General features: G+C 39.0%; 3 protein-coding genes across 3 annotated transcripts; all 3 read right to left on the bottom strand.

Annotated features, from left to right (window-relative positions):
* Positions 1-89: 89 nt before the first annotated feature.
* Positions 90-12,479, bottom strand: LOC140931420 (beta-secretase-like). The gene is made up of 19 exons (XM_073381238.1): positions 12,117-12,479; positions 11,956-12,009; positions 11,503-11,548; positions 10,317-10,411; positions 9,856-9,928; positions 9,714-9,770; positions 9,512-9,576; positions 9,350-9,421; positions 8,997-9,101; positions 6,763-6,826; positions 6,147-6,208; positions 4,263-4,359; positions 4,099-4,153; positions 2,784-2,935; positions 2,615-2,647; positions 1,769-1,901; positions 1,517-1,554; positions 875-988; positions 90-530 (listed from the first exon to the last, which is right to left on the bottom strand). Exons 1-19 carry the CDS (start codon positions 12,354-12,356, stop codon positions 355-357), a joined length of 1,731 nt encoding a protein of 576 aa, XP_073237339.1. The 5' UTR covers positions 12,357-12,479; the 3' UTR covers positions 90-354.
* Positions 12,480-13,755: 1,276 nt separating this feature from the next.
* On the bottom strand, positions 13,756-15,210 carry LOC140929893 (BTB/POZ domain-containing protein 6-like). The gene has a single exon (XM_073379591.1). The coding sequence runs from the start codon at positions 15,184-15,186 to the stop codon at positions 13,864-13,866; it is 1,323 nt and encodes a 440-aa protein (XP_073235692.1). The 5' UTR covers positions 15,187-15,210; the 3' UTR covers positions 13,756-13,863.
* A 1,854-nt stretch (positions 15,211-17,064) lies between these two features.
* LOC140929892 (chloride intracellular channel protein 4-like) lies at positions 17,065-18,273 on the bottom strand. Its single transcript, XM_073379590.1, has 2 exons — positions 18,137-18,273; positions 17,065-18,047 (listed from the first exon to the last, which is right to left on the bottom strand). Exons 1-2 carry the CDS (start codon positions 18,158-18,160, stop codon positions 17,421-17,423), a joined length of 651 nt encoding a protein of 216 aa, XP_073235691.1. The 5' UTR covers positions 18,161-18,273; the 3' UTR covers positions 17,065-17,420.
* Positions 18,274-18,453: the final 180 nt, after the last annotated feature.

Here is an 18,453-nt window from a genome sequence, read left to right as displayed (position 1 = left end):
ATGAGTTTCGTCAATATGTTTCGTCATAAAAATAAAAGCATTAAACAAAAAATGAAACTGCCTGAGCCAGTTTCTTGTTAAATCAACCAATTCTTTTCAAAAGCCTTGTCTGAGTCAAGCAGATATAAGGTAGCCTAAGCTATCGACGTTTTACAATAAAATCCAACTAGTTGGTCAAAAATATCGAGACACAATAACTTAAGCTACCGAAACGCGATTCAGCCGCCATTGTTTTGGTTTTCAAAGCCGGCGCTTTTCGCTACCAGTGGGCTATATTATATAGCCTAGTAATAGCTCAACCAATCAGAACGCATCATTGATAATAGGCCACTAGTTGGATTTTACTAAATAGCGTTATCTGCTGGAAAGGAAGCCATCTTGCGAACTTAGAGATTTATCGGAAATACTCGGACTTCGTCGTTTGTCAGCCGGCTGAATTTTCGTGCCTGCTCGGCAGGTGAAATATAGAAACGACGAACAGAGAATAAAGAACAGGAAGCCACCCAAAAGCAGGATCCAAATACCCTCCACTGAAATAAACAACAAAAGTACATTTATATATTGACAGATTAGAATCTGTGTGCTAACCTAACTTAATAGGTCTCCTGAAGGGGGAGAAAGTTGAATGGCATCGTTGGATACATTGTTTAAGTGTAAGTATACCTGGAAAGAGCTTAGCGTGACGTGACGAGGAGAGAATGATTCAAAAAACTCATTCAAGAGGACATTAAAAGTTCAACTTGCACGGGAATGTGAGAGGGAGAGTTTTTTTCAGCCATTCATTGCCACATGTAAAAGCGGAGATGACGTGATACCAAATAAAGAGTCTTACACCTTGGAACAATTGAACAAGGGGCTTTTAGTGTCTATATACCTGAACACTGTTTGTACATCGGCACAAGCGAATCACAATGTGCTTGAAATTCAGCGCTTCCATGACCGGTAAGAAACGTCTGAACTTTCGTAGCATCTAAAGTGAACAGCCCCCCTAGAATTGAATTTCAGGAGTCAATGAGAGATCAGTGGCTGGTGAAAAGACCGCGCACCGAGATAAGGAACGCTAGGCAAGTTAAGTAACGCTTATACCGTATTTATTCGAATAAGTGCCCAGCCTCGAATTAGCGCCCACCTCGAATAAGCGCCCATCCTAAAGGCAGAAAAAGTTATCAAGCGCCCAGCCTCGAATAAGCGCCCACCCCCTCCTCCTCCCAATCAAACTCAAATAAGCGCTCACCCCTACCCCACCCACTTGAGTGAATAAATTCTAATAAGAGACTTCCCCGAGGACGGAGTTTTCTTCAGAGTATTTTACAGAAACCTTGCTTTGCGTTTTGTTATTAGCATTTATTGTTTTGTTGCCAAATAAACATACTTCACTTGCTGAAAATGGTGAAAATTCAATAAGCGCCCAGCCTCGAATAAGCGCCCACCTCGAATAAGCGCCCACTCTCAAAGTCCAAAAATTTAATAAGCGCCCAGGGCGGTTAATCGAATAAATACGGTATTAAGTATTTACCTGGCCAGCAGAAGCCTCTCTTTGTACTTAAGACTGACCTGCAATGACGTGAAAGGATTTTCACTTTTATTTAATGGAATTTTCGTTCATGGATGGCTAAGAAGGTATTGATAATGGCTACAATAATTATTTAAATATTCATTTGAACATAGCATACATTTGAGGTTGTTTTTCTTTCTGGACTTTATTTCTAACGACAAAGGTTCCACATCATTTGTAAAAAGTGGCAGATTTAAAGCAAAATTTGTTAACCTGACACCATTGATCCAGACAACCACGTGACCCTTTGGACACCAGATGCCTCCATATTTGACGCAGGAGTTGCATTCCATGAAACACGTCTCTTGCGGCATTTCGTCAGCGCGACAGTATTTATGAAGACGACCTAACAAGAAAAAAGAGAAAGTAAAGTTGAAAAAAAGCGCTTTGAGTTTTGTCTTTCGTTTCGAGTTACTTCGTCTGTCGCTTACATGGAGATGGGATGGACCTTTATATTTAGCCTGCAGTGCAGGCGTTTTCTTCGGGCGTGCGAATGTTAACCCTAACCCTAACCCCCTTCCCGCTCTCCTTCTTTCGCCCTCGCACCTACCCTAAGGGTTACTATTTCTACTCCCCCCAATCTTCCTCTGTCACAAAATCAAATATGGCGGCTACAACAATATGAACATAAAAAAGATTTCGCCCACCTGAAATGTTAATACGCCTGCACTGCTACTTTATATTATGAGCGTTTAGCTAAGAAATGGTACAGTCAAATAGGTTCTCTAATCACAGTACTCAAGGTGAACCTCGACACAAAAACAGGCGAAGCACATTCTTTCCTTAATTTGATGAAGGACCCAAAGAGAAATGTGAAACATTCAACGTTCCTCTGACCCTAAAGTGCCTATCGATCAATACATATAACAGATAGGGGATGGTTTTCACCTTACAGGGTCCTCGATCAACGCCTTAGTCCCTTGATTAACAAGCTCAAGGGAGGCTACAGTGTTGTGAAATACAATACAAATGTAGATGTTTCTATCATCAGTTTTATAGCACTTTATAGGCCGGAGATGGTCGGGTCAGTTGCCGGCAACTTATTACCGCGGGACGTACCTTTCACAGTGTTATTGACACGAATGGGATTTCCTAGAACAAAATAATAAAGTTCGTACATGAGAAAGACTAAAACAGAAACAAACAGGAAACAAAGATATGTATTTACCGCCGGAAACACCAAGGAATAAAATATATTACTAAATATAATTAACAATACGTCTCTTACCACAAGGCCCAGCCTCTGCATGTGAAATGTTGCTGGGTGCAAATCCTATTCTCTGATTGGCTCGATCAAACACTACCACGTTACCTTCCATGACCACTTCACCAAGTACAGCTCCAGAGCGTTTGACACCGATACTGAGGCAGTGGAATTCGCTTTAACATATATAAAAGGCGCCTATTTCAGCTAAGTTTTTACAAAGCGAGAAAGAAATAAGCTAGAAATACTTACCCATGCTGAGTTTAAATAAAGTAAATATCAGAGTTGTAGTCAATAGAAATCAGTATAAAAAGTACCGAGCTCCAGAGAACGAAGCCCAAACAGGTAGAGGCCTTGGAAAAGGGGCAGTTCAAATCGAGCTCTAAACTTGTGAGTGTTACACCAATTGTGAGTGTTGCACCAAAGTCAGTCTTGACATCGTTAACCACTATAACTTTGTGTTAAAAAAAAATTTGCTCCAAATAATTAACAATTATTGGACGAGGTTGAGCAAAATATCGTGATTTGTCTGTGGCGAGCAGATCAATTATTTGCCGAAGCCGTAGGCTGAGGCAAATAATTGATCTGCGAGACACTGACAAATCACGATATTTTGCGATAACTGAGTTCAATAATTGTTTTATCATTCGATCGAGTTTGTTTTTTTTAATGAATATCCTTGGGAAGCGAAGCGATCTGCCATTTTCACGCAAGAACGATCGCAAGACGGAGAAAAGCACGGTTTCCTTACGCATGAGCAGAATATTATTTACAGCCAATTGTTGGACAGCATTGCGCATGAGCGGACCATTATTTGTAGGCAGTTATTTGCAGGTCACTTGGTGTGCTCTCGGCCAATAAAAAGAAAGAAAAATTTGCTTCGAATGATAATTGCAGTTATCATTCGAAGCAAATTTGGATCAATTATTTGCCTCGGCCTTCGGCTTCGGCAAATAATTGATCTGCTCGCCACAGACAAATCACGATACTTTGCTCAACCTCGTCCAATAACTGTTAAGTATCTGGTAATCAAAATTATTCTTGACTCCTTAAAACTGTCTTGATCACGATGAGGACCTGAGCAATCGTACCTAAACTGTGGTATTTGTGTTACAGGTAAAATTTGATTTCAGGTTAAATTTTTTTAACCTAGGTTGATTCTCAATTTCCTTTTTCTTCTATGGCCAGGAGACATTCGAAATTGAGAAGCAACCTACATTAAATCAAAATCAACCTGAAATCAAATTTAACCTGTAACATTTGAAAAGAGAAACGAATCAAAGAGGTTTCAAGAGTGCGTCGCGGCTTTAATACCAGTTTGCTAATCTGAATGACTCACTCTTGCTTTCTGACATAGTGTTTTCCGAGAATTGTCAAACCAAATGAACCTCCAACTGCAGAGGAAAAACGCAAAATATAAGCATTAAATTAAGTGCCTCGACAATCTGCATATATAAAATATATCTGAGAGCGTTCGGCATTAATAAGGATCGTTCAACTCACTCATGTCCTTAAGATAGATGGTAAGATAGGGCCACTGGTAAGGATCTGTATCAACACAATAACTGTTCCAAAAGCGTTCGTCCACTGGCGGCCCACGCTAACAAAATAAAATGACAATGAGGTTAAAGCAAGTTACGTGAGTGTTAAATAAAACTGACTGGTCATGGATTTTTACCCAGGTAAGAAGTTTTTTGGCATATCCGCAACTTTTTTAATTATGCAAAAAGACGTGGAGTGATCGCAAAAGTGAGAAAACGCCTGCATTACGTCATGGCTAAAGGTCGAAATCAGCATCATTACCGTATTGACAAAACCGTCATAAAAATAGTCATTTTCACGACAATAGTGACAATAACTTTAATGATGATAATTATAGTGAAGAGCAGGGCGTTGATGACGATAATAATGGTAATAATAATAACAATGATAATTCTATGGCTGCATTTAAAGAAGAGGGATTTATAACATCTTACAATTATTGAATGAGGTTTTTGTAATATCCGAGAAATCAAGGTCGAGCAAATTGCTATCAGCCCAGACCTTGATTATTCCGCGTATCACGAAACACAACTAGTAATTGTTTTACTGTACATTACTTTGAAGAAAATGGCGACAGACACACTGTCGCATGGAACACAGTTTGTCATTGCTCCTGGAAATCATGCATTAGTCGCGCAACGAACAGACTAGTTACCTGCTAGTCTGAGATAACTAACTTATCTGGAGCTAGTGGTTCGAAGGCCGATTAGCGCTAAACCGGAAATAACTTTTAATCCGGGTTTCTTTTTCTTTTTTTCCAAAGCATTTTCTCGGATAATTTTCTGTATTCTTTATAAAGCGTCCAATCATCAAATTGTAGACAAAATGAATTAAACTTATTTTCCTTTTTAAACCTTCATATTCGAATTGAAATTTCGCATTAACCTTGGGATATTCTTACCCAGCTTTGAACAACCCGGCCGAGTAGGGTACGGTGATTTCCAAAATACACTGTAGGTGCTTAGCCAGTGAGAATTACTGCTTTCTGGTATCTGATTAATAGGGGAGCTCTCGCGCGCGAAGCGCGCCAGCGGAGCACCGCGGGTGAGAAAATGAAGTAATTTACCCATCCAAGAAAATTTGGTAATCACGCGACCGTACACCGACCGCCTGCCCGAGAGACCGTCCGTCCGCACCACAGGCATACCAATGTAAAATAACTCAATCAACAGGTATGGCAACCCAAATGCAACTCGAGGTTATTTTGGCGGGAATTCCCATAGCCACCAGCGTCTTGTAAAGCAAAGAGAACAAAAGAGTCAAGAAAGACGAAAACGGAAAGCGGAAATTGTTTCTTTATCCGTGTTGCCTAAAGTATTAAGGTTAGATAAATTGTCATGTGCACAAATTTGGAATATAGAGCAAGAGAAAGACAGAGAAAAAGAGAACGTGGGCGGCAGGCCAGCGAAGCTCAACGAGAGAAAGGGCGACAGAGATTTAGAGCAGAGAGATAAAAAACAAAGGAGGCATTTTTTTTGTTGGAAGAGCAACACGGAAATTGTGTAGCGGCGGTGACAAAATGAGAATGCGGCCACCAATGCAATGTGAAAATGAGCGGCAGTGAAAAAAAGTGAACGAGAACACGTACGACATTTCCTCCATAAAACGTGTAACTAAGAAGTTTCTAGAAGTTTCACGTTGTGGTCGTACAAAACAACGGCAAAGAAATCTACAAAAAAAGAGTGCTGCGCGTGTAAAGTTGCTTTTTTGCTAATTAGACCTATTGTTGTTTTTCACCGTTTTCCACCGCTTAGCATTACACGATTTTATATTTTGTTTGAACAGACTATAAATATAATCGAGAGCTTCGCTTTTAGCCCTGGCTAAATCTATATATTATCTCACCGTTTTTAGCTCTGCTATAACGGCCTCGTATATTTCAGGCTGTAATAAGATGTCCGTTGTACCTGCCGACACAAAAATCCATATATGATTGGATGTTTTCCTGCTTAGGTAGTTTTAGATGGGGATCGAGTAGCCTAACCCTAATCGACCAGTTAAGTTATTATTAAGGTTCATACTTTGCACCGAGACTGAGGGATATAAAACGAAAGAAGTCGCATCGAGATTCAGGAAATAATGATTTTTTTTTTATTTCATTCCCCTCAGCCTCGCAGCCAAGTTAAAGTATGAAACTGGTCTCGAGCTAAGATTTCCAGACCTACAGACAGACGCCAGCGAGATCTGGGTAGCAGATTACAAGTGTTTAATTTCTTCTTTTTTAAATGAATCATGACATAAATCTTCCTCGACAAACGCACGAGAAGTAATTGGTTACTGCATGACAAACGTCTCAATCTCGGGGTCCCGAGGCAACGGGATTCGAGTACTTATCGCTTGGTTTAGCGCTCTAACCACAGGTTTCATATAACACACGCTTCCTTAAGTGCAAACTGCAAAGATCAACAACAAATCCTTCTTTGCCCAACAAATCGTTACTGCCTGTTTCTAAGGAACTCACCACTATCCACAATAGCAGATGAAAAACTCGGAGGTAGCAAACCTAGGCTGTTGCCAGCAACATCCTGAAATACAACAATACATTGACAGATGTTAAAAGGTAAAGTACAGTCTGCATTTTGCTCGACATTTGCCGTGTATGATTCTGTTTGTCACAGCTAAGTTTTAGCGACATCATTTAATAAACAGTTATTGGATGAGGTTGAGCATGATATCATGAATTATCAAAACCGAGGTTTGTGTTATCTGCCGAAGCCGAAGGCTGAGGCAGATAATACAGACACGAGGTTTTGATAATTCATAATATCATGCGAAAACCGAATTCAATAATTGTTTTATTATACATTTTTTAAACAATAGGCAAAAGAAGACATTCAGCCATTCTGTTTCTAAGGAGAACACTCCAAGGGGCTTGGTAACCAGGCAGACGTTGAACTTGACATGATAAATGCAATATCTGCAGCAGATATTGCATTTATCATGTCAAGTTCACAAGCTATTGTGAATTGATTGAATGCTCTCGACCAATCACATTTTTTTTCATAGTGAGTCTGATGTATAATAATATTAAATAGCTAGAAAGGTTTCTTTTCTGTTTCTACATTCTTTATGATTACGTTTATTTTAAACATATTAACTACATAAAGATCTTATATTATATTATATATAGCCTCTACAGGTTTGGTCTTACCACGTCCAATATAAATAAATAAATAACGATTTGAAGGTAGCACATCCACGGTAGTTCTTCGTCTACCTGATTCCGGGTCGAATTGGAATTTGGAAATGCTGGAGTACCCGGAGCAACCGGAGTACCTGGAGAAAAACCTCTCGGAGCAAGGGAGGTACCACATAGACTATATTTGGTCAAAAAAAGCAAAGGGGTAGACATCATTGCCAGGCTTAGGCATTTTGTGCCTACCAGTACTCTCTTAAAGCTTTATCGTTCCTTAATCGAACCGTACATTTCCTATGGACTAACTGCATGGCGACAAGCTGCCAATTCAAGTCTGAACAAAATTCTAATTCTAAAACGAAGTCTACGGTTAATGTACTTTTCTGACAGGAGAGCTCATGCCATACCTCTGTTCGTCAGGTCTTGGTGTTTTGCTTCTGAATTTGCTGTACTTTAAATAATGGGCTATCCTAATGCACGATATCTCCAATAACCGGGCCCGTTCTAAAATTTCTGAATTGTTCGCCGTTCTAACGTGATACATTCTCATTATACCAGATTTTCTGCTGCAGGTAATTTTTATGTCCAGAGATTTAGACTCAATCAGCTATTATTATCTTTTTCTAGAAGTGGTGTAAGAATTTGAAACAAAATTCCTCTTACGTTACGTGAACAGCGCAAAGATCCTTTCAAGCGTAAATTACGAAAATTACTGATTAAGGTTTTGGAGACTAAGAATGTGTATGTTGATATGAGTACCATTGCCAGTTGCTACCTGAACTCCTTATTCAGTTAAAGTGTTTTCCTTCCTTATATCTATAGGTGCTACCTTTTATTTATTTATTTTCATTTTATTTTTTCTCTCTCTTTACTTATGTCCTTTTGCCGACTTTATAGGAGACAATTATTGTATTGTTGCCCACCTAGAATAGCTCCGCTAATTGTGGGTAACATAGACTTAAATTATTTGACAATTGAATAAATTGTTGTTGTTGTTGTTGTTGTTTGGAGAGAACCAACGACAAACTTAACCCACATATGGCGTCGACGCCGGGACCCCGGCTACATTAATTTGGTGGGAAGCGAGTGCTCTCAACGTAGTGCCACGGCGCCACCCTTGCCTTGCTCCCCAAATATTCAAGTACGATCATGGTCTTCTTTCAAAAAATCGGTTAAGACTTTAACGCCACCATCAATGGTTTCTTGCTTTTACAGCCTTACACCAGCTCTTTAACAGGGTTTATAGATACATTATGCCGGCGTAATTTTGGACATAATGCCGATTATAATACCGGCATAATGGGTATGTTTTTAGCATAAAGAGATGATCTGGTGAATAATAATGAGAAAATTAATTTGAGGGTGACGCTCAAAAGCATAATGTTCAAATCTTCGCGTATAACTGATGTATCTAACTTTAACATTCGGGTGATAGAAAACCTATTTGGGTCGATGAAAGTTTCCCGCCTATAATTGAATTGGGAACACTACTGATTTGCTTTCAGTTAGCAAGGTCAATTTTCTCGCCATATTTGGTTAACAATGTACCACACACTCACAATGCCTGTCATTGTAACACTGTACCAGGTCTCCTGATCAATGCCTGTATAGTGTAGTGGCCCATGATACTCAGATGATTCTGGAAAGTCCAGCCAGATTTTACCCTTTGGAAAAAACATCGCATATAAAATAAGGCCAAGTTCGAATTACGAAGAAAGGAGGACGATACGCATTTTGAAAAAGGAACGAACGAAAGATGTAGCTCTGAAGTGAGAGAGAGAATAAGAAAATCGAAAAAAACTAAGACACCTTTGTTCCTAAAGTTATAGAAATAAATTTTCCTTTTAGAGAATTCTTTAATTAGGCCATGTGGAAGTTTAATGTGCAAAAGAGCATCGCGTTTTTCACTCACCATTCCGTTACATAAACCGAGAGAAAACACATTAGGAACTTTACTGTCTTGAACGAGCTGATCATACAGTGGCTAAGAAAATAAATAAGTATTCAGTTAATACAGATCTTTCGATTCAATTTTTAAAATTATTGAAAAAAAAAAGATGCCTTGATCACTGACCTGTACTTCATCTGTCGCCAAACTCTTGTAAGCTAGACCAAGAATACCTTCATTAATTGAGTTTCCTGCATTGAAAGCCCAAAAAGTATTTGAAAAAGCTCGTCAATAAAATCAAAGCGATTTTTTTACCTGAGCTTGGGGTTATTTTATATATTTAGTCAAGAAAATCAGTTTAAAAAGAACAAAGAATATTATTACTTACTCAGAAAGAAATCTTTTTCGTGACTTATTACTGCAAACTCTGCTGTAGTTCTGGGACCTAAGAATGTAAGTTATATAGTCACATTATTATTCATCAAAACCGCTTAGTTTGATATGTTGTTACATTAATAGCCGCCGCTTACCATCACCTGGGAAAGCCACAACATCACGGTAAATGTTCCCCGACCACGCCCCTTTTCCATATTCCGTTTCAATCTGAAGAAACGAACATGTCAGGAAAGAATTATCAAATAATTTCTGTGTAAGATATATCACCTTATTCTTTACCTACGTGCATTAAACTTTGTAATACTTTGAGTAAACTAAGACTTTAATAGACTTTACATTGCGTGGACTCGTTTTCCCCGACACTAATCAGCAATGCAGAGGGAAAATTTGTCGTAGGAGTTACACTGTAAGGCCACTGCACACAGCTGGTTAACGGAACTGCAGTATTTTGGCAACGGCCTCAGAAGGCAGAAAATAACCTTTGTTTTCTTATTAATTAAGCCTTCAGGCCAGAAATTATACTAGCAACACCATAATATTAAAGAGAGCGTTCTGATTGTGTATAACCCAAAAATGACGCATTTTCGTTACTTACTGAGGAGTGTTGGTTTTCAGATGTGCTAGATTTCTCTGGATAGTAGTATGTTTCTATCTCGCACTTATGCTCCATTTCGTCACGGCATCGAGGCCCTAAACAGGAGGAAAAAAATAAAATAAATAACAGAGAGATAAAAAGTTAAGTTTCGCCACAGGTAGCCCAAGCTCGAAATATGAGCATCGGCCAGCATCGGCATTGTTGCGTAACATTCAAAATATAAGGATTTGTATGGGAAAAAAGCCTATCGTTTCCGTAACCTACGAAAATGAAAGTATTTCAATAAAAAAACAGCTTACCTTACTTAAAATGTGTGTTTCGTCTTTCCTGTGTGGTCCACGGACCGATTTATGGCCGTTTTATGAGTTTTTATGGAAACAGTTTTCTTTCTATGTAAAGGTTTACAACGGGAGCAAGAGACTGTCTCCCACCCCGAGTGTGAGTAATTTGAGTCTCAGGCCGTGTCGCTATCTGTCAACGGTGACGCGGAGTTCAGGCCGAACCTTAGTCGATGGCTTCAGACGGGAAAGGTTGCAGAGATTTGCGACCTTTGATTCGCTCTCGGTGCAAAGGAGTCTTGAAGCAAGATAACGAATGGAAAGAAGAACTATCGTGTGATACCTGGGCGGAATTTGGAGGCGATTGGAGCAGTTGGAGCGAATTTCCGGCCGTTTTCCTTCGGGGGATCAGTCGAGCCGCTTTGCTGGAGTGCCCAACCTTGGTAAACCTTTATATAGAAAGAAAAACGTTTACATAAAAACCCATAAAACGGCCATAAATCGGCCCATGGACCACACAGGAGAGACGAAACACACATTTTAAGTAAGGTAAGCTGTTTTTTATTGAAATCCTTTCATTTTCGTAGGTTACGGAAACGATAGGTTTTTTTCCCATACAAATCCTTATATTTTGAATGTTACGCAATATTCGAGCTTGGGCTACCTGTGCTTTCGCTACTTTAAACAGAAGTCCATTAAACGGCACGGAAACAGTTAAAGATTAAAATCAACAACAACAAAACAAACAAAGAATCACTACATGATCAATAATAAAAGTAAGATGGATACGAGACAGACCTCTTTAGCCGCTTCATAATCTGCTCATTGAAATCACATGTTGTAAAGTAGTTTATGCGGCAGCTGTCATCTTCAATATGAAATCTGATGTTTGTAGCAGCAGTACTCACCTGCTATTGCCATGTTAGACGAGCCAGTATCGATTAAAAATTCCAGCTATAAATAAGAAATGTAGTATATTTGTATCTTTTCACCTACTCTGAAATCATTTTAATTGTTTTATTAATGTTACGTTGATGCCAGTATTGTCAGATGGAGGAAACCTAATCAACGAATAGAACATCCTTCTCTGGCATAAACGAAAATATTGTACAACCAGGTTTTTAAGCATAATAGTTCCAGTCTCTCATGTTTATATTCTTTATTATTGTACTCGCAGCTCATTTGATAACATCAAATACCTCACTCTTATTCTATTATAGAGCAGCTACAAGAAGTTTGTGGAAAATGTCGACACTAACTAACAATTCCCTTTCTGTTATCTTTCTGTGGGAAGTTAATAAATGTTGAAACCTGTCTGAGCAATAAGGGTTTATCACTTATGTTATGAACAAATGCGTTACCCTTTGTGGAGGTGTGCCAAGATCCAACTCAATAACATAAGCGTACGAAGTACTCTGTCACAAAAAAAAAGCATCGAATGAAAAATACAAATGTAATAACCGCATGCCTCTCTTTTACGTCTCATAAAGAGGGAAATTTGGTCTAGAAATATGACACATACCCTAAGCGAAAACTCTACTTCTTCTTCTTCTTCTTCTTCTTCTGCGTTATTTGTGGCTGGAGCTGGTGCTGTAGGTGAAATAGTAACATTTCTCTCATGATGATGCTTAGTTTTTCGTCTCAAATCAAATGACAATAGTGTCGACATTTTCCGTCCAGCACCGTGGGATCGCGTGTCTCCCACTGTACTAACTAGAGGCCACAGGAGTAATCCAAACAGTGCCCATTGAAGCTGGAACATAACCACAAAACCACAGCTTCATACATTGGAATGGTCAGGAGGCCATCATGTTTGAAGAAGGAATGTACAGATTAAAGCAAATCCATGATTTTTCTGTGTTGCCGAGTTATTTTTGACCCTCGCGCCAGCGAAAGAGCCAATAATTGAGTGAAATCATGCGTGTCGTCATTATTAACACTACCCGTAAGTTTTGACACTTGACGAGACAAACTAACTGCTCATGACTTTAACTGAACGGGTCGTTTGGTTCTAAAATTACACTGGCCAAACGACATTGAAACGAATTACTCTAAGCTTGCAGCATTTAAATCTGTTTGTTTCAAAGCATTGATTTTGAAGAGAGTCTTATCAACCTGCTCTTTTGTGCTACCTGTCCAGGTAACTTCACACTGCTTATTTCATTCCCCCAGTTCTACATCCGAAATATTATATCATTGCTTCTACCTCTAGATCAATTATGGCAATTTGAGGGATTTTTGACATGAAAGCCACCTTTGCTATGAATTCACCTCGGGATTTCTTCAAAGGAAGGTCCCCTCCCTAAAAAAAATGTCCGAATCGCAGGTTAGAGTCTTAAGTAAAAGAAAACAAACAAAGAACAAACCAACCAAAAGAAATTAAAATAAAAGAAAAAGTAAAATAACAAAGATTCTCGTCCAAAGTAGTTCATAGTTCCTTGCCCTCTTTTCAATTTCGTGATTTTTCTAAGAACAATGCTCAGAGCCAGAACGACCTTATTCCCGTTTCTCTCACCGGTTTGTTTGTTTTATAAAGGATGGCTGTTTCCTTGTTTACTTTCTGGATCCCCGTGTCCTTACTTTCTGGAAGATATTAATTTTTATATCTTCCTGCCTTTGAACATCTTACGTCTAGATGTTCAGATGTTTAGTAACCTGATTGGCTAAATGAATGACTTCGAGTTCAGAGTAAAAACAATTGCGATGCATGAAAGCAGCTGGCTTAGATACCGCAGATCTAGTCATTTATTAACATCTACTTCTTCTTTTAAACAATTTTAAATTGGTTGATTCTATATATTGTCACCATTCTTGCGTTTTTCTCCTATGATTTTTGTTAGGGTTTAGATATGTATCCGCTTGAAACTGTTCTCATTCCGAAAGAGTTTCAGGAAAGAGTTGTGAGAGCTGTAGTTTGTTGCTGAGGATAAGGGAAAGAGAGGGAATTTGTTTACATTCTATTTTTAGCTTTGAATTATAATCATCATCAAGATACTGTTGATACTCAATGAAAATAATTCATTAGCAAATGGACAAATAATATTTTGAGAAATGAAGAGTGTTCATACTCATTGCAATCAGAACACTATATCATCGGTGTTAACAAAAACGTGTAAAAAAAACCTTTTCTTAAACCCAGAAGGATTCGAACAGAACTAGGTGCCGAAAGATACACATCAGACGGATCACACTGCAGTGGACTGGGATGAGCACAATTCAGTTTGTAGCTGGGTTTGGCATTTGCTATCACTTTTTTAAACGATTTTATCCTAAATTTTAAAAATAATGTCTGGAATTTGTCCATCAGCCGTTGTTGTTCCGTTGAAGCTGGCTTCATCTACGTCGAATCTAAACCTAATACCCTCTGCTATGACATCTCTCATTCCGTCAGTACCCCCCAGCGTGGAGGGTCCTTTTAGAAGGACGCGAATGACGTACGGCTGCTGACATCTTACTACAACAGGTTCGTCAAATAAGATGTCATTCACATGTTTATTTGCATCAGCAAAGAAAGTTCCTTCATAAGTGCACATAACGTCATTATGTGAGTCCAACAACTCTACATCCACACTAAACGATCTTGAACTGTCCTCTACGTTACTTACTCCATAAAGTCCAACTCCTAAAACAGTAAGATCTCGATCAACTGTGAACTTGATACTATCAACGTTTGTTCCCTCACACAGCCAATCTTGTCCATAACTGGGGAACCTTCTACAGCGATACACCCTATGGGCGCCTTGCCGGGGGTGGGTCAGGAAGCTGTTAACTTTGGATTCGTTTTTAGACCCAAAATACAAAAATATATTTATAGTTTCCTCCGAAGTAAGAATTCCCGACTGCGCGGCATCCTCTGAAAATTCTCTCAGAGTCATGACTGGGAACCGAATAAAATTAAGAGCGCTCAAGAGAACACCTCTTTTGTTTTCTGGTGTTGGCGGAAGGATTTTCCGGTTGCATTCGGCCTCCGCCCAGCGTTTAATGGCTTTGAAGAGGTCTGCTTCAAGAACCGTCAAGGTGTCACGTGTTAGTACTGCAAGTAAGGTTTCATGATCGATTTCCGTGAAGGAATCTGAAGACAACACTCTCGCCGTTTCTCTGTCGATAATTTCCCAGCACTTTTCCTCTAGTTTCGGCTCACAAAAGTAGCGCGCTTGAGCTAGGAGGGTGAAGGCATTTTGATAATCAATGTTTTCTTCGAGGAAATGCACACACTTCTCAGCCAAAAATGGGAGGATGTATTTCTTTGCCAAGTACAAAATGCCAAACACGTTCGTTGGATCAATGTTTGCTTCGTCGTAGTAAATGTATCTCAGGAGTTCTAGAAAGCTGCCAACTTCACAGTCACCGATTTTAATTTCGTTTTCCTTTTCAGCCATTCTCCCATAAAACATGGCATAGAAGACAGGGCTGCTGATTGCCATAACGAATTTATGAGCTGGAATCCTCAATTTCTCCGACTTGCCAACGATAAAATGGACGTCACTCATCAGTTCGTTGTTAAACATAAATCGACTTCTTTCTGTAATATTTTTCTTTTCTGTTTGCCACGTTCCCTCCCCGTATTGACCAGTGTGAGTATATCCCGCCATATTTCCCTCAGCAGAGTACAGGAAGATACGATATGTTTTCGTAGGGTCTGTTTCCCGGCACCTGTTTTTATTTTGATAGACCACCAGTTTCGTGTGAACTCCTTCAAGCTAGCCAATCGCTGTTCAAGAGGAGACTGTGGGCTCAGAGCCAAGCCCACGCATGTCAAACACTGAACATTATGGGTCTTAATTGCTTTGCAGGTTCCATATTCATCTGCAAAGAAGCAGAAACAAAAGGGACCATAACTAAATAAGGAAATGGATTGTAGAAACTGAACTACCACACCGTATACACGCGGTCAGTAATATATCATCAGTGTTCAGCACATGTAAAGCGAGCGGCCGGCACATGGCAAGGTTTGACACCATTCATTAGCATTTAGTCTCACCGCAACAACAAAGACACGAAAGATGACTGGGTCTGAGAGAAAGACGCTAATATACACTTCACTGTCGATCCCTTGAAGCCAGGGTTGGCAAGAGGAATAACTGATTCCTTTATACACCCGAAAAAATTGGCCAAAACGCCAAAAACTCTCCCAAGACTGTAAGAAAGCAGTATACCTTCATCTCGAATCCGTTAGCTTGCTTAGAACTTTGGATGAAAAAAGAAACCGTGTACGCGATTTGAGACCCCCTGTATAAGATATACCTACAAACCCTCTCCGACCCAGTGACGAGGTTGTTTGTAATTAACAAACGAATGGATGAAGATACTTTTAAAAATGTTTTGATACACAGTTATTAAACGAAGATCGAAGGGGAGTTAATGTCGGTACATCTTTTCTGTGGTTCAGAAAGGAATTTATTAGTCCTAAGAACGAAAAATTATTAAACTAGAAATTCAGCAATCGTTATGCATTGTTTTTCACGCTTTTATGCTCTATCAAAAATGTAAAAAACACAGGAAACGACTGTTAGGAAAATATGTCGAAAAATTTAAGAAGGAAACTGGAGTTTATTTCGAATCGAAATAAAAAGAAAATTTTAAGTTTGATAAGTGACAGCTGAATGATGACACTAGAGAGCAATCACGCTATTTGTAAAAGTGTTTGTGACAGTTGTGATTCCCGGATTCCAGTTTTAAAGCTCCAAACTAGCAAAATAAACACGAAATGGAACTTTGTATCGAGTTCATCTTGGTTGAAAGAAATACAAAAAGGACTGTCCTTAATGAAAATTGCAACTATTTTCAAAGATCCTTTATTAGCCGTCTTTGTCAATGAGTTTGTTTGTGACTACTGACGTACCATGTAGGTTAACATAATGAAAACTTTTCACTCAAATTTGTTCCCTTATATGGCTCTGTTTAATACAAACGAAAATCTATAGTAGCTTCAGGCCAAAAGGTGTTCAACAAAATAATTGAAAATAACGACATATTATCCCGCCCCTTGTTTTGCCGATATTGGAACTTGACCAGTCTATAATTACTCCGGCCTTGTCCGGAGGAAGGGTATCAATCTCGCTCAGTATCAAATACGCGCACCACTAATGTTTTTATCATGGCGTCTATAAATGCAAATACAGCAAACACAAAAACGCAATCTGTCATTTGCATAATGTTATTTTTAAGAGACAAGCATGCTTTAATGAAATTTAACAAAACTCTTCACATTGATTGTGTTCTTTTTATTTCTCTTTTCCAAAGGATAAGGTTGCGAACTACTTATTTAATAAATAAAAAATTTCTTTTTCGGGAAGAAAGAGGGCAAAATAGGTATAAAATTCGGGCATCTTTTTCGGAAGATCAACAGGGACTCCCTAACTAAGTCGTACGACTGAATAATTTATCATTTTAACTCTCTCGAACACAATGTGCGGAATATTCTGGAGTCTGCTACTGATAAGTAGACTTTGCGTTTTTCTAAGTTTTTTCTTTCGAGTGTGAAAACCGCCACTACATTCCCAAGAATGGATTCCTCTTAGCTCTCACTTGGCTGATAAAAACTATATGAATATTGTGTACATTTGTCACTTATCTGCAAATGCTCTTCCGCAATTCCATCTTAGCAAATTCTTGACAAGGGTACCATAGCTCTACAGCAACAGTGAATCTCTTAGCATGTAATAGAGCGAGATACCTTCCATTTCTTTAAAGTAGATAACAAGTATTTTAGTACAGCAAAGAGTGTGGTTACGAGATTTCGAGAAAAACCTGCACCTATTAATATTGAGTTCAACTTGTCTGTCGTCTAGGTCAGTATCCTATTTAACACATGAATAGCTCTCATTTAATTTCCCATTTTCTTCCACCAGCCCGATTTAATGCCTTCTTTCACTTGGTCAGTGAAAGTATCGCGGAAAACTTTTTGCCTTGTAGCTTGTTTTAGATATTCTAGTACACCTCCATATTCTTGAGATATTGTAAACCCTTTTAGTTCTCCAGCTTCCTTCACATGCATCAACTTTGGCAGCAAGTTACAGTCAGGGAGCTTCAGTTTTTCGCCATCCAAGTAAGCTCCCGGGCTCTCATTTTCCAGAAACTCGTTGAGCTTAAGCAATTCCCTGTTTAGATCACCACGAAGCTTAGCGTCGAGTTTAGGGTTGCTGTTACGCATAAATTTCGCAAATTTTGAGTATAGATCTTGTCCAGCTTTGTCGGCCTTAGAGTATTCTGCAATCTTTAGATCTGGTTCTGGAAAGTTATTCTCTATGTAATCCTCAATCGCCTCGTAGTTATCTATCGGCTCTCTATCGCCGGGTTCAAGGACAGGTAGTTTTTTATACTTGGCATTTTTATTGAGATCCACGTATTCTATCTGGAATGGGATTCCCTTTAGACCTAATACCATCACAAATCGCTGACTGGTTGGACAGTCGCCGAGCTGGCTGAGTGCTTTCTTATGATCGTTGGACCCCTAAATGTAAAAATAACGCTTGAGTAAGTATGGGTTTTCTTTTGAAAAAGTCTGTCTTGTGAAAATATAACTATAAAATATCAACTGACCTTAACAACCAGTTTCAACGCCATTTCAGAACTTTATCTGCGACTGTTTCTGGGTATCACCTGGGACTTTAAAGTAAACTTCTATCCTTTCGAGCAACAATTATGCTAATGTTAAAAACCGCAATTTGTAACCGATGATAAACAAAACCTTGAACTGCTTCCAGGCCCCCGCGCTATTCCTTTAAAGATCTCACACATGCTTCCCTATGTGCATTGCGCTGGTTAATATCTTTTTTAGTCCAGCGGTCTTATTATCAGTCCGGAATATCTCTCCGCGATCTATCAATTTATCTGTAAATTGTGAAAATTTTTGATCA

The sequence above is a fragment of the Porites lutea genome, chromosome 3, assembly GCF_958299795.1.
Source record: "Porites lutea chromosome 3, jaPorLute2.1, whole genome shotgun sequence".
NCBI classification, from domain to species: Eukaryota; Metazoa; Cnidaria; class Anthozoa; order Scleractinia; family Poritidae; genus Porites; species Porites lutea.
The sequence above is the reverse complement of the archived record's forward strand: the minus strand, read 5'-3'. Positions and strand labels throughout refer to the sequence as shown.

What these genes read in the sequence shown, in the direction of transcription:
- LOC140929893 (XM_073379591.1), bottom strand. Translation starts at nt 15,186, where the DNA reads ATGGCGGGATATACTCACACTGGTCAATACGGGGAGGGAACGTGGCAA.
- LOC140931420 (XM_073381238.1), bottom strand. Translation starts at nt 12,356, where the DNA reads ATGTTCCAGCTTCAATGGGCACTGTTTGGATTACTCCTGTGGCCTCTA. An exon ending in TTATAGCAGAGCTAAAAACG is followed by an intron (nt 4,360 to 6,146) that starts GTGAGATAATAT and finishes TTATTTTGTTAG; the next exon opens with CGTGGGCCGCCAGTGGACGA. An exon ending in CATCTATCTTAAGGACATGA is followed by an intron (nt 4,154 to 4,262) that starts GTGAGTTGAACG and finishes TTTCCTCTGCAG; the next exon opens with TTGGAGGTTCATTTGGTTTG.
- LOC140929892 (XM_073379590.1), bottom strand. Translation starts at nt 18,160, where the DNA reads ATGGCGTTGAAACTGGTTGTTAAG. An exon ending in CGTTGAAACTGGTTGTTAAG is followed by an intron (nt 18,048 to 18,136) that starts GTCAGTTGATAT and finishes TTTTACATTTAG; the next exon opens with GGGTCCAACGATCATAAGAA.